This window comes from Chionomys nivalis, chromosome 9, assembly GCF_950005125.1.
Source record: "Chionomys nivalis chromosome 9, mChiNiv1.1, whole genome shotgun sequence".
NCBI classification, from domain to species: domain Eukaryota; kingdom Metazoa; phylum Chordata; class Mammalia; order Rodentia; family Cricetidae; genus Chionomys; species Chionomys nivalis.
The window spans coordinates 61,548,405-61,561,081 of NC_080094.1; the positions used below are offsets into that span (position 1 = coordinate 61,548,405).

The window sequence follows — 12,677 nt, forward strand, 5'->3', positions numbered from 1 at the left end:
CCAACAGGATGCTTCTGAGAGTAGTGTACTTACCAATTGCCAAGTGTCATGCTGATGCCATGGATACAGAGTCTCGAATGATTGAGGAAGTTCCAGAAGTGTGGATCTTGAGCATGACTGTGTAGAGATACGGATTGGTATAGAACATTTGCCTGGAATACATAAAAGTCTGTATTCAAACCTTGGTATCCATATAGCTCCCAGTAAAAATAAGATAACAAAAGGAGATCAAGTGGATACAAATCAGAAAAGAAAAGCCCAAACTCTCACTATTTGCTGATGGCATGATAGTTTACATAAGCGACCCCCAAAAAATCTACAAAGAACCTCTACAACTCATAAACACTTTCAGTAATGCAGCAGGATACAAGATTAACTCAAAAAAATCAGTAGCTCTTCTGTACACAGATGATAAATGGGATGAGAAAAAAATCAGACATCACCCTTCATAATAGCCACAAATAGCATAAAATATCTCAGAGTAACTCTAACCACACAAGTGGAAGACATATATGACAATAACTTTAAATTATTGAAGAAACAAATTGAAGAAGACACCAGAAAATGGAAAAATCTCCCATGATCTTGGGTAGGTAAAATTAACAGAGTAAAAATGGCAATCTTACCAAAAGCAATATACAGATTCAATGCAATGTCCATCAAAATCCCAGAAAAATTCTTCACAGACCTCAAAAGAATGGTACTTAACATCATATGGAAAAACAAAAAAACCCAAGATAGCCAAAACAATTCCATACAATAAAGGAACTTCTGGAGGCATCACAATCCCTGACTTCAAACTCTACTACAGAGCTACAGTACTGAAAACAGCCTGGTATTGGCATAAAAATGGACAGAAGGACCAATGGAACCAAATCAAAGACCCGGATATTAATCCACACACCTATGAACACCTGATTTTTGACAAAGAAGCAAAAAATATAAAATGGAAAAAAGAAAGCATATTTAACAAATGGTGTTGCCATAACTGGATATCAATATGTAGAAAAATGAAAATCAATCCATATCTATCACCATGCACAAAACTCAAGTCCACATTGCTCAAAGACCTCAACATAAAGCCAACCACGTTGAACCTCACAGAAGAGAAATTAGGAAGTACACATGAACGCATTGGCACAGGAGACCACTTCCTAAATATAACGCTAGTAGCACAGACACTGAGAGAAACAATTAAGAAATGGAATCTCCTAAAACTGAAAAGCTTCTGTAAAGCAAAGGACACAGTCAACAAGACAAAATGGCAGCCTACAGATCTTCACCAACCCCACATCAGACAGAGTTCTGATCTCCAAAATATACAAAGAACTCACTCAAGAAATGGGTAATAAAAGAACAAATAATCCAATAAAAAATGGAGTACAGTCCTAAACAGAGAACTCTCAACAGAGGAATCTAAAATGGCTGAAAGACATTTAAGGAAATGTTCAACATCCTTAGCCATCAGAGAAATGCAAATTAAAACAACTCTGAGATTCCATCTGACCCCTCTCAGAATGGCCAAGATCAAAAACACTGATGACAACTTACACTGGACAGAATGTAGGGTAAAGGGAACACTCCTGCCTTGCTGGTAGGATTGAAAACTGGTACAGCCTTTTTGGATATCAGCATGGTGATTTCTCAGAAAATCAGAAAACAACTTTCCTCAAGACCCAGCAATACCACTTTTGGGTATATACCCAAAGGATGTTCAATCAAACCACAATGGCATGTATTCAACTAAGTTCATAGCAGCATTGTCTGTCAACCAAAAGCTGGGAAGAACCTAAATGCCCCTCAACTGAAGAATAAGTAAGGCAAAGGTGGTACTTTTACACAATGGAGTACTACATGGCAGAAAAAATAATGACATCTTGAAATTTGCAAGCAAATGGATGAATCTAGAAAACATCACATTGAGTGAAGTACCCAAACCCAGAAAGACAAATATCATATGTACTCACTCATAAGTGGATTTTAGACATAAAGCAAAGAAAACCAGCCTACAAATCACAATCCCGGAGAACCTAGACTATAATGAGGACCCTAAGAGAGACAGACATGGATCTAATCTACATGGGAAGTAGAAAATGACAAGATCTCCTGAGTAAATTGTAAATGGGAGCATGAGGACCGTGGGAGAGGGTTGAAGGGAAGGGGACAATAAGGGAAGGGAGCAGCTCAATAAAATCAATTTTAAAAAAAGAATTATCCTGAGATAATATCTTATGGCCCCTGTTGTAGGAGCTGCGGGCTGCGTTCCTGCCACCCAGCTCCCGGCCGCCTGGCTAGCTTATGCCCCCAAATAATAACACACAAACTGTATTCTTTTAAACACTGCCTGGCCCATTATATCTAGCCTCTTCTAGGCTAATTCTTACGTATTAATTTAGCCCATTTCTAATAATCTGCATAGCACCACTAGGTGAGCTTACCGGGAAAGATTCAGCATGTCTGATCTGGTGGCTGGCTGCATTGAGTCTGGCTCTGAGAGGAGCTGCCCTGCATCTGAGCTCACTTCCTCTTCCTCCCAGCATTCTGTTCTGTTTACTCCACCCACCTATGTTCTAACCTATGAGGCCAAGCAGTTTCTTTATTAATTAACCAGTGACCTTCCTCTATCAAATACAGACAAGAGTAATCAAAATCTCAATCTCAGGAAAGTGGCCCACTTTTTGTGTTGTGGGTTTGTTTTTTTTGTTTTGTTTTGTTTTGTTTCATGCAAAGTTCTTTTTTTGGTCTATAGTTGGGATCTAGGCCTACATCTCCATAATGAACCCACACAGGGTTCAGAAAAGTGGTGCCTTCAGAACAGCATCTGGTCCTGTTGCAGAAGCTAAGTATCAGGATCAGCCAATCTTTCATCTGCAGACCCCATGCGTACAGAGCCCAGAGAACAAGTTTCTCCACCTAATGTCACTTCCTGTGCTGCTCGGTGAACTCAAGCTGTTTTACTTAGGTATGTAAAGTTGGCTTTAGGCACATTCCATGGCTGTAGAGAAAACAGCATGAATTCATCTTTATACCGCAGGATCATAGTGAGGTCAGTACAGTGAGGACAGAAGCATGATAAAATAAATGAGGGCAATTGTTTAATATAGGACACTTAGAAGAGAAAAAGTAAATGGTAACTTCAAGAACTTCAGAAGAGAAAATGGACAGAATCAAACAGCAAACAGTTTGAGGTGCTTTTGAATACATAAAGGTAACGGTGCTTACACCCACTAAGAGTTACTGTGTGCAAGTCGTAGGTGCTTTATCCTATTTTTAAATCTGCCAGTGTCTGGGATAAACTAATATTTTAGTAGAGAAAAATAAAAGAGATAATGTTAAAGTTTTCAGTTCTTGGTACTCCAGCCATATTAGGTTCTTGGTAGGAAATACTGATTATATATGAAACTTGGTAAAAAACAAAGAAATTGTTGGGCGAAGTTCCTCGTCCTGACCCTGTATGGCATTGATCTGCTATTTCACCAGAAATCTAGTATAGGGAATTCAAATAACAACCAGGGTAGTGACTGGGGAAAAAAATCTGTCTGACGAGTCCTTTTCTGTGAAGAATGGACTTGGCACTGTCTGGTTCTACGAAATCTGTTTGATGTGGAAGAAAGGGGGAAAATTAATTCTAATAAAAAAAGTACTTGGCTCATTTCTTTCCAAAGTATACTTGTCATCGGTCTAAATGTCACTAATGCCTTGACAAATAGCCTGTCAGTTTGTTCTTTTAAAGGAGCCTTGACTTCTCAAGGCTGCGCGTTACAGCTGCCATCCGGGCAGCCCACTCTCCCCATGGCAGAGATGCTCAAAGAGTGGAATCATCTCAGAAAAGCCACCCCGAAGCAGCCACCCGCTCACGCTTGGTGGAGGATACACACCCTCCCACTTCAGGTGCAGTGCTTGCCACAGCTCAGGCCTAGCAGGGACCACAGTGTCCTGTCACCAGCCACAGTAGCTCACGACAGAGAGTAGGGAAATGGTTACACCAATCTGCAGCAATTCTTAGAAGTCAACAACTTTTGTCGGCTTTGGGAGTTGAACCCAAGGCTTCATATGCTCTAATTGTAAAGCTTTGTCACCATGCTTTCACCAGCCTAGATTTGCTTTTGAAGATTTGGAAGGAAGAAGAGTCCTTGGGTGTTTAGCCACGCCATTGGGGTTTAAGAGTACAGCATCCACGGGCTCTTCCTTCTGAGGAGGAGCATTTTGTTTCATAGAAGAGCCAAGTTTGTCTCCACAGCAGTAGTACTTCCATCTCTAAATGACCCAAGTCAATTTCTCCTTACCCAGTGGACCACACTCAAGTGTAGTAGATACCAAGTAGGCATCCTAGAAGAGACTACCGTATGCTGTGTGTGTTTCTGTACCCAATGACAAGAATACTTTGGAAAGAAATGAGCCAGTTACTTTCTTATTAGAATCGTTTCCCCTGACTTCTTTCTCAACCATATTTCATGACCATAAAGACCCCAAATTCTCAGTTTCTTAAATTAGACTCTATTGTCCTAGAATACTTTCATCAGATTATAAAATGAATGACATGAACTAAATTCTTTGACCACCTTTTCATCCAGGAGAAATCATCCTAGGGACCTCCAAAAGGAATGGCTGGATGGATCCAATAACTCATAAAGCAGGGAAATAGTGAATGTGGCATATAGTGGCAGGCATGAGTCAAGGGATATTGTTGAATTTGTTTAGCAGTAAGATGCATGTATTTAAAAAAAATGAAGGAGGTCATAAGAGAGCAGCCTCTCTGAGCTATCTGCAGGGCATCTTCTGTGCTGTGGTATGCAGAGGGACACTGAGATTACAAGCATTCAGTAGCACACCCAGCATGTTCTTTGTGGGTTTGGGAGATCAATCTCAGTTCCTTGTGTTTGAAGGCAAGAATTTGGCTGGCTGAGCCATCTTCAGTGTCCTGGGATTTTCTCATCATTTCTGTGTATATACAAGCAGTGGTTAGGTGCTTTGCATCCTGCATCTTGTCACAGAGGTTCACCATAAACATTTTCTCTTTCTACCTACCCCTCGTGATGTCAGCCTGTAATGGTAGCAGACTAGAGCATCCTAACTAATTCCCATGGTTTAACAGATAAGACTTCTGTTGCATACTTAGATTCTTGCCAGGTTTCCTTCCATTTTGTTGTGACCATTATAAGGTCCTTGCCACAGCTATGTGCATATGTTCTTGCTCCTTTTGAATTATTCCCAGAAGTAAAATTATGATAGCAGAGGTTATGGACTTCCTTATGGCTCTTTTTATATACTGCCTTGCTGTACCGGGCACCGCCTTACACAGGCTCACATCAGCTAAACCACACTTCACACAGCATTTTACCTTCCATCTTTGCACATTTTGTAGATATAAAGTGATATAGCCAAGATCCACATAATTTCAATTTCTTTCATTGCTAAAAGAAATAAAAATGTTTCCATATATTTTCATTTTGTTCTGATAGCTATCATTTATTCATAGCTTTTTCCTAGTTCTTTAGTTGAAGCCCGGTTTTCTGCCGCATCTCAATGAGTCATGAACCCTTTGCCGCTGTGATCCAAGGTCTTTGTGTGGTCTATTAAGTGTCTCCGTTTCCAGTTTTCTGATGCTCCTTGGCTTGGGTACAGTCATATCTGCCTTTGGTTCCCTTCGAATGCTCATGCCACTTCAGAGCATCAGCAAAGGATGGAGACTATTGTATTGCACGCTAGTTGTTCTGTAATTTAATTTTAAAGTGGAATATTTAACTCTCCTACTCCCCATGATCTCATGTTCTTATCCTCTCATTGGCCGATGCTGACCATCTTTCTGACTTGCTAGTCACATACAAGAGACATGACTTAATTCTGCCTCTCTTCTATACAAGAACTGCCTCCTTATAGACTATGGTTCACAACATCAGATCTTTACCTACTGTCTGCAACCTCCATATGCTTCTTTGTGAATCTGCTGGAGACTGAATTAGACAATTTTGCTTAAAAGCTTTTTTTAAGTTTCCTTTCAGAATCAAAATTTCTCATTGTTCATATTTCAGCATTAATTTCACTGACAATTTTGTCAAACTCCAAACTACCCTCTTAGTCTTAATCAAAACCACACAGAATCTACATGTGAAATTTAGGGGAATAAGCAATTAACAAATTTTCCTTTTCCCATTAGGTGTACCAAAGTATACCCTTTCATTTCATCAAATCTGAAATTTTATCCAATCATTTCTCTTGTTTCTCCCCAAATTCTACTCACCTAAGTAGGCTATAAAAATCTCAATAATTTATAACAGTCCTGAATTGAGTCTTTGATGGTGAAATAACTGAACTAGCTAACTCTGCGAGGTTACCCACTTTCTCTGGTTCTAGCTCCTTCACTTGGAATGTTGAGCTCATTTACTCTCCCTGTCCTATGCTTCAATGGCACCATGGTAATTTAGCTGTCTTGTATCTAGGGAAATTCATACGTCCCGTCCTGTGCAAAAGTCTCTACTGTGTCCTGCAATCTTCTAGAGGGACATTTTCCTTTTTTTATAGCCTGAGTAGAACAGAAGTGAGATAAGGGATAAGCAAAGAAGAGAAAATCAAAGCAGGCACATCCAGAAACAGCCACACACTATAGAGCCTTCTGGAACCATGGCTTTTGAGGTGTGGTGGGTCACATTTGACAGATCTTCTGTTTAAGAATGATAATAGGAAACTTTTCTAATGGGATATTTTGGGAGGAGAAATTAATCTAATGTATAAGTTGATTGTGAGGACATTCGAAGTACATTCTGGGGAGAGAGGAATGCATGTGCAAAAGCCCTGGGGGTAGGAACAAGGTTATCTGAAAAGTGCAAAGCAGTCAGGGAGGCCGGAGCAGAAGTAAAGGGGAATGTGGTCCTGGTAGCTGACGTCAGAGGGGTGTAAGGAAATCAACTCGAGTAAATGCGGTAAGGTTTGACAACTTGGAGCAGCAGACAAAATCCAGCCTGTCATTTTTACTTGCACAGTGTGCTAGGGTAAAATTGTGGTCTAAACTTTGAACATATTCCTTTAAAAACTATGTGAGGTAGGATTTGGTAACTGTAAGACAGAGATCACAGAGCCTAACATACTTGCCCTGTGGGCTCTCAGAGAAAAACTTCCAGTCCTGATGCAGAGAATTCGAATGAGCAGTGAGAACGTTTGATAGCAAGCCACTGGAAAGCAAAGACGTGGCTTACATCTTTGGAAAGGGTGGTTCTGGCTGCCACGTTAGCCCACGACTTACTTAGCAGGCACATTTTGGAGGTCATGACCATAGGCTAGATAAGACACAAAGCAGTCGCAGGGACTAAGAGCAGTGGGCGGCTAAGTGGTTGCTTGGAGAATGTCTTGGAGGTGGTACCAAGAGTTGTTTTAGATTTGAACAAGAGAAAGGAATAAAGAATGACACCACCCCAAAGTTTGGTTTGCTCACTCCCTGTCAACCATGTAGAAGAAACCAAATGAGAGAACGACCCCTTCTGCCCCTCAGGGCTTGGCACCTCTGTTCATCTACCACTGACTTCCCTTCCTAAGGAACAGTTTTGGCTGTGACACCATAAGCTGTCATAAGCTACACCCATGTCTTGCTGGCTGTGGGACAGTGAGCGATGAGTCTTGGCCTGCATAGCCTGACTAGTCTGTCTGCACCCCAATGTATCCACCTGTCCCTGTCCATGGGCACTAACTACTGGATGGCTCGGAGAAGTCAAGTATGACTTACACTTCCTACTTCCAGGACACAGACTACCGATGTTGGTGTCTCCCTCTGACCATCTGTATGTCAGTAGTCTGTGTTTGGTCTACCTTGTCAATAGAGCTGTTCCTTAGCACATAGTCTCACCCTTGTGGTCTACTTAAAATTTTGTGCTTTGCTTCTTTAATATGTATGCTGTTTCTTCATGTAACAAGGTTTTATTTGTCCAAGTTTCATCTCCCCTACCACACTACAGAAAAGGCAGTACTGTGGTGCATGGTTAAATACCCTTTGTGATGTTCCCACTCTGCACTTGGGACCCGTATGACTTTGAGCGAGTAATTTAATCTAAGTGTCAGTTCACGTGGCTGTAAAATGGGGGTGATTATCATTGCATCACTAGTTAATATCAAGTGAGATGCTTCCTGTGTACCATTCTGTGTTATGTGCCTGCCATAGGATTTGAGCTAATTCGATCCCAGCTATATGAGTCCCATGAAAGATGTCTCTGTATCTCTTCCCATGGTGGCTTGTGCACACATTAGGAAAATGAGACGAAGATCTGCTCTTAACCCAAGTGTATATGGTACTATGGTATCAACTGTGACACATACAGCAAGGCACCCTCTTTAGATACCAAATCCTTCATATATTCAATATGACATCATTACAGCCTTGAAAGGTCACCATGGGGATGGATGTGATGGTGTGTGAAGCACCTGATGCATACATGGCATTGCTCCGTAGCAGAAATCAACATTATAATGGTGATAAAAGGCTCCTCTTCCTTCCTAGCACCAGAGCCATCCATTCCTCTAATGGCAATCCCCAAACTTTTGGCCTTAGACCAGCAGCATCGGTATCACCTAGACCTTGTTAGAAATGCAGATCCTCGGGCCAGCCCCAGGCCACTGTGGAGTGGGGACCTGGTGATTCTGATATCCTCTGACATCTACAAACTACTACTTACATAAGAGAGAAACTAGAATGTGAGGCTCCGAGGGTCTGCAGAGCAAATTAGATTCCATTCCGCTAGGCATTTAAATCCCTTTTTTTCTCTGGTGGTATCGTAATGAAAGAGATGAGGTCCCATCAGTGTTTATAGAAGTATCAGAGGAGAACAGCCCAAGTCACTCTGTGATACTGTTTAGAGTCAGCAACCCTTGACTCCTGATAATTACAGAGCTGGTGGGAACACAGAAGAATTAGAAAAGAGTTGAACCCACAGTTGATAGGAGGACATCTAATTTAGTCACTTATTCATGGTAGGAGTATATATATACAACATGAGACTTTGAAAACCTCAGTTAAGTTGTACGGATACAAGCTCATAGGGACTATTCCACTTAGACAGACAAGATGTAAAGCGATTTAGTACATCTAATTTTAATGTAAGGTGTTGACACATTTGTAAATACAGCTGAAGTTAGTGCAAATGGTTCCATGAAATTTGGAAATATTGTGAAAAGCTGTATAATCCTACTTGGTATTAAAATCCGAGAACACTTAAATATCTCTATAGGAGGGGTGAACACAGCCACATTTATATTTAGTTATCCTCTTTTCAATATACCACATTTGTCTTTTTTTTTCTCTTTAGATTCGTTGAATGACATGGGGGAAAAATCTCTGTGAAAGAGCAATTCTGCTACTCCAAACAGAATCGAAATGAAATCACTCATAGCTCATTATCCAGACCTCTGCTTCTCTCCCCACCACCTGCTTCTCGTCCTCTACATTGCTCATTGCCATGCCTGGAGGGGACAGGATGGGTAGGATAAAACTGCAGACAGCACCTTGGGCAGCCAGTCTGCAACTCTAAAAAGAATAGGATGCATAAACGATGCTTTTGCACCACAGACACAGAATGCTGAAATTCCTCTTGCTAGTGGTCCAGGGAAGATGGCTCAGGGGTCAAAGCATTTGCTGTATAAGCATGAGAACCTGAGTTCTGATCCCCAACACCCACAAATGCAAGCATTGCAGCATGTCCCTGTAATCTCAGCACCAGGCGGAGGAAGCAGGAGGGTTCCAAGAGCCTTCTGGCTAGCCAGGCAACTGGTCAGGTTTAAAGAGCAACCCTGTCTCAAAAAATACATAACAGGCTAATGAGAAAGACAACCCATGGCCACTTCTGGCCTTCTCAAGCACAAGTATGAGCAAGTACACACACACACAATCTCGTTCGCTCTCTCAGACTTTGTAGTCTCCCTCGGGGAAGACCCAGCTTGTAAGCAGCAAGTATCTTCTTTTAAAAGAGTGTATTTTTTTTTTAAAAAAAATGTGCTACCTAGGGATATATTAGCATGATGTTGGAAGAATTAGTTTAGTACCAAAACAGTATGGGATTGGTACCAAAATCATACAGGATTTGTTTTATTTTAATTATCAATTAAATTGCTTTATTTTAATTGTCAATTTCAGCTGACTGTTCTTCATACCCACTTATAGCTGGGATGTCACACTTGATTTTACTAGCATATGTTGTTCATTTCAGCCTAACATTGTATGGATCAGAGTCCCATAGAAGATCAGACACCAGTAGCTGGTTTTCCTTTGGGCCATTTTATCTTCTCTGACCTCCCTCTCTGCTGTTTGGGCAATCACTACCAAATCGTCAAATCGAATGTGCAGAGGGAGACGGAGAGGGCAGTCACATGGGCCTCTCCACTAAGGGGACCATTTCTGCAGAACTAGCTACTCTTTTAAAGTCCTGGGTTTCAGAGCCATCCCTGGTTGGTGAGATCTGTGTGCGAAAGACCATTTGAGTTGCATGGGCAGAAAGCACAGTGCCCAGAAGGGAACAAAAGACTGCAAGATGCGTGGTACACATGGATGTTCACACGCCATGGTCCCTCCTGCACTAGGTTGTAGTTACTTCACTCTTGTGTCTCTCTCATCCCGGTTGCTTCTGAGAAGCTCAAAGGAAGGTAAGCAGAGTGTACCTCATTTACATGCTTTCAGTCTGGAACAGCTTTGGGTTCCTGCTCATCCTGGGCAGAGGCGGTTTCTGAGGAGAGCAGCAGGCCCTTCCTTCCGCCTTCTCCCAAGGATGCCGCATGGCTATGCTCACAAAGTCTCCTTTCGCCCATTGGCTGGACTCTTGCTTCTTGAATGACTTCTTGGGGAGTTTTGTCATGGTTATTTTTCTCGGAATCTGCATCCCAAATTGTCATGTTGCTTTTCTGCCAAGGAAGCCACAGCTGGTATGTGCTGACAGCTTTTTTCCTCATTCCCACAGGCAGCACAAGGGGGTGGCCACAGGACCCTGCTGTACGGTCACGCAATTCTCCTGAGGCACTCTTTCAGTGGAATGGTAAGCACACAGAGATGTCAGCTTTCACCATTCATGAGAAAGAAAGGATGAACACTGACAGCAGTTCAGAATATAAATAATTCAGTCCATTGTTGCCTTCCTATCACTTCCCACATAACCCGGGGATTTATGTTTACTGAATGTGTGTCCCATTGAGTGAGGAAAAGATCCATTCCTTTTCTTTAAACTTCACAAAGCCTAACCCCACCAAGTATGGTCCACCAATATACTAGATACCCAGTAAATATTTCCCGAATGCATAACTGATCAAATGAACTGTGGAGGAACTGATTTATTTAGTATTTGAATGAAACAAATGGGATTTGTGTGGAATTTCTCTACTTATATACAGCAAAAGAAATGGAATGTGTCCAGGGCCTTTCGTCCTGGAAGAATTTGAATCCTTCCAGGTATTATGCTAACCGAGTGGCAAGAGGAAGATAATAGATGAGACAATCACAGAAAGCTGGCCCGGGCTATACTAATCAGGGATTTGAAACCAAAATGCTAGAGTGGCGATAATTCAGCCGAACTTGGAAAGCAAAAGCTTGGAATAAAAAATAGGCAGAATTTAATAAACATAACTTGAAAAATTCATACACTTCTGATGTTTTGCAAGGAGTTATTGCAAATATTGTGAGGTTGATCTAGTATAATATGAGCTGGCTCTAATAGTATTTGCTCTCAGCACCTAAGTATATAATTCGTACATGCTCTTGGTGTAAGGAAGATGGCTCTTCATTTTCTAACCCTAAGAAAACTGATACACTAACTGTGCAAACAGGAGGATCTGAGTTCAGACCTCCAGCACCTGCCGGGAAGGTTGGCATGGCCGCATGCAATCCTAACAGCGAGAGGAAGGGACAGGGGATTGCTGTTTCTTCTCAAACATTTCACAGGTTCTCCACACGAACTTCTCAAAGCTTGGGCTTCCAAACTGTAGCATGCTCCACAGCTACTTCTTAAATAATTGATTTGCTGCAGCATATTTTGTCTGAGCACTGGTAAGAAGCTGACCTTTCAGTCCGAACCCTTTCCTGATTTGCTACTTCATGGCAAAAGACCACACAAAGCTGGCTAGCTGTATTTGAGTACTGGAGCAGTTTTGAATGGGGAGACCCTTTGCCTGGCAATTTCTGGAATTGAGAGATGATCACCTTTTAGAATCTGTTTGCTTATTTACAAAGAACCCTAAAATATGCTTTTTTTTTCTGCCCAGATAAAATAAGTACATCTTGAAATAGTATCACCCCCCCACACCCATGGCTCGTAAAACTCAGGCTAGCACCTGGTAAAGATGCAAAGGTTTGAACTATTTATGCCTAAATTCACTCCTCTTTTAAAAAATAAATAAATAAATAAAACCTCACTCCCAATTAACATAAACCCTACACTGGCTTTCTTTTAAGTAGCTTTGGTGTAAAGCCTATGAAATAAGCCTTTATAAGGCACCGATTTTCCACCTGCTTGCAGAGAGCTGGAGGTGTGCCTGTGCTTCTTTCCCTCCCACTCTGCTTCCAGCCTACACCACTGTGCATCAGCAAGAAGGCAAGGAAACAACCCTCGTTTATTTCCCATATTAAACTGCTTTAAAGATCAGTTTAAAAGTCTCACCTGCATATATGTTGTCATAATCCACAAAAAAAAAGGATAAATGTTATTTTGAGAGGT

At 41.4% G+C, this 12,677-nt stretch overlaps 1 protein-coding gene across 1 annotated transcript in view; it reads left to right on the forward strand.

Moving 5' to 3' along the window:
• Ryr3 (ryanodine receptor 3) overlaps window positions 1-12,677 on the forward strand; it is a 526,065-nt gene that overhangs the window by 201,782 nt on the left and 311,606 nt on the right. The window contains exon 4 of the mRNA XM_057780394.1: window positions 10,932-11,006. Coding sequence (XP_057636377.1) covers window positions 10,932-11,006 — 75 coding nt within the window. The remainder of the gene's footprint in view (window positions 1-10,931; window positions 11,007-12,677) is intronic.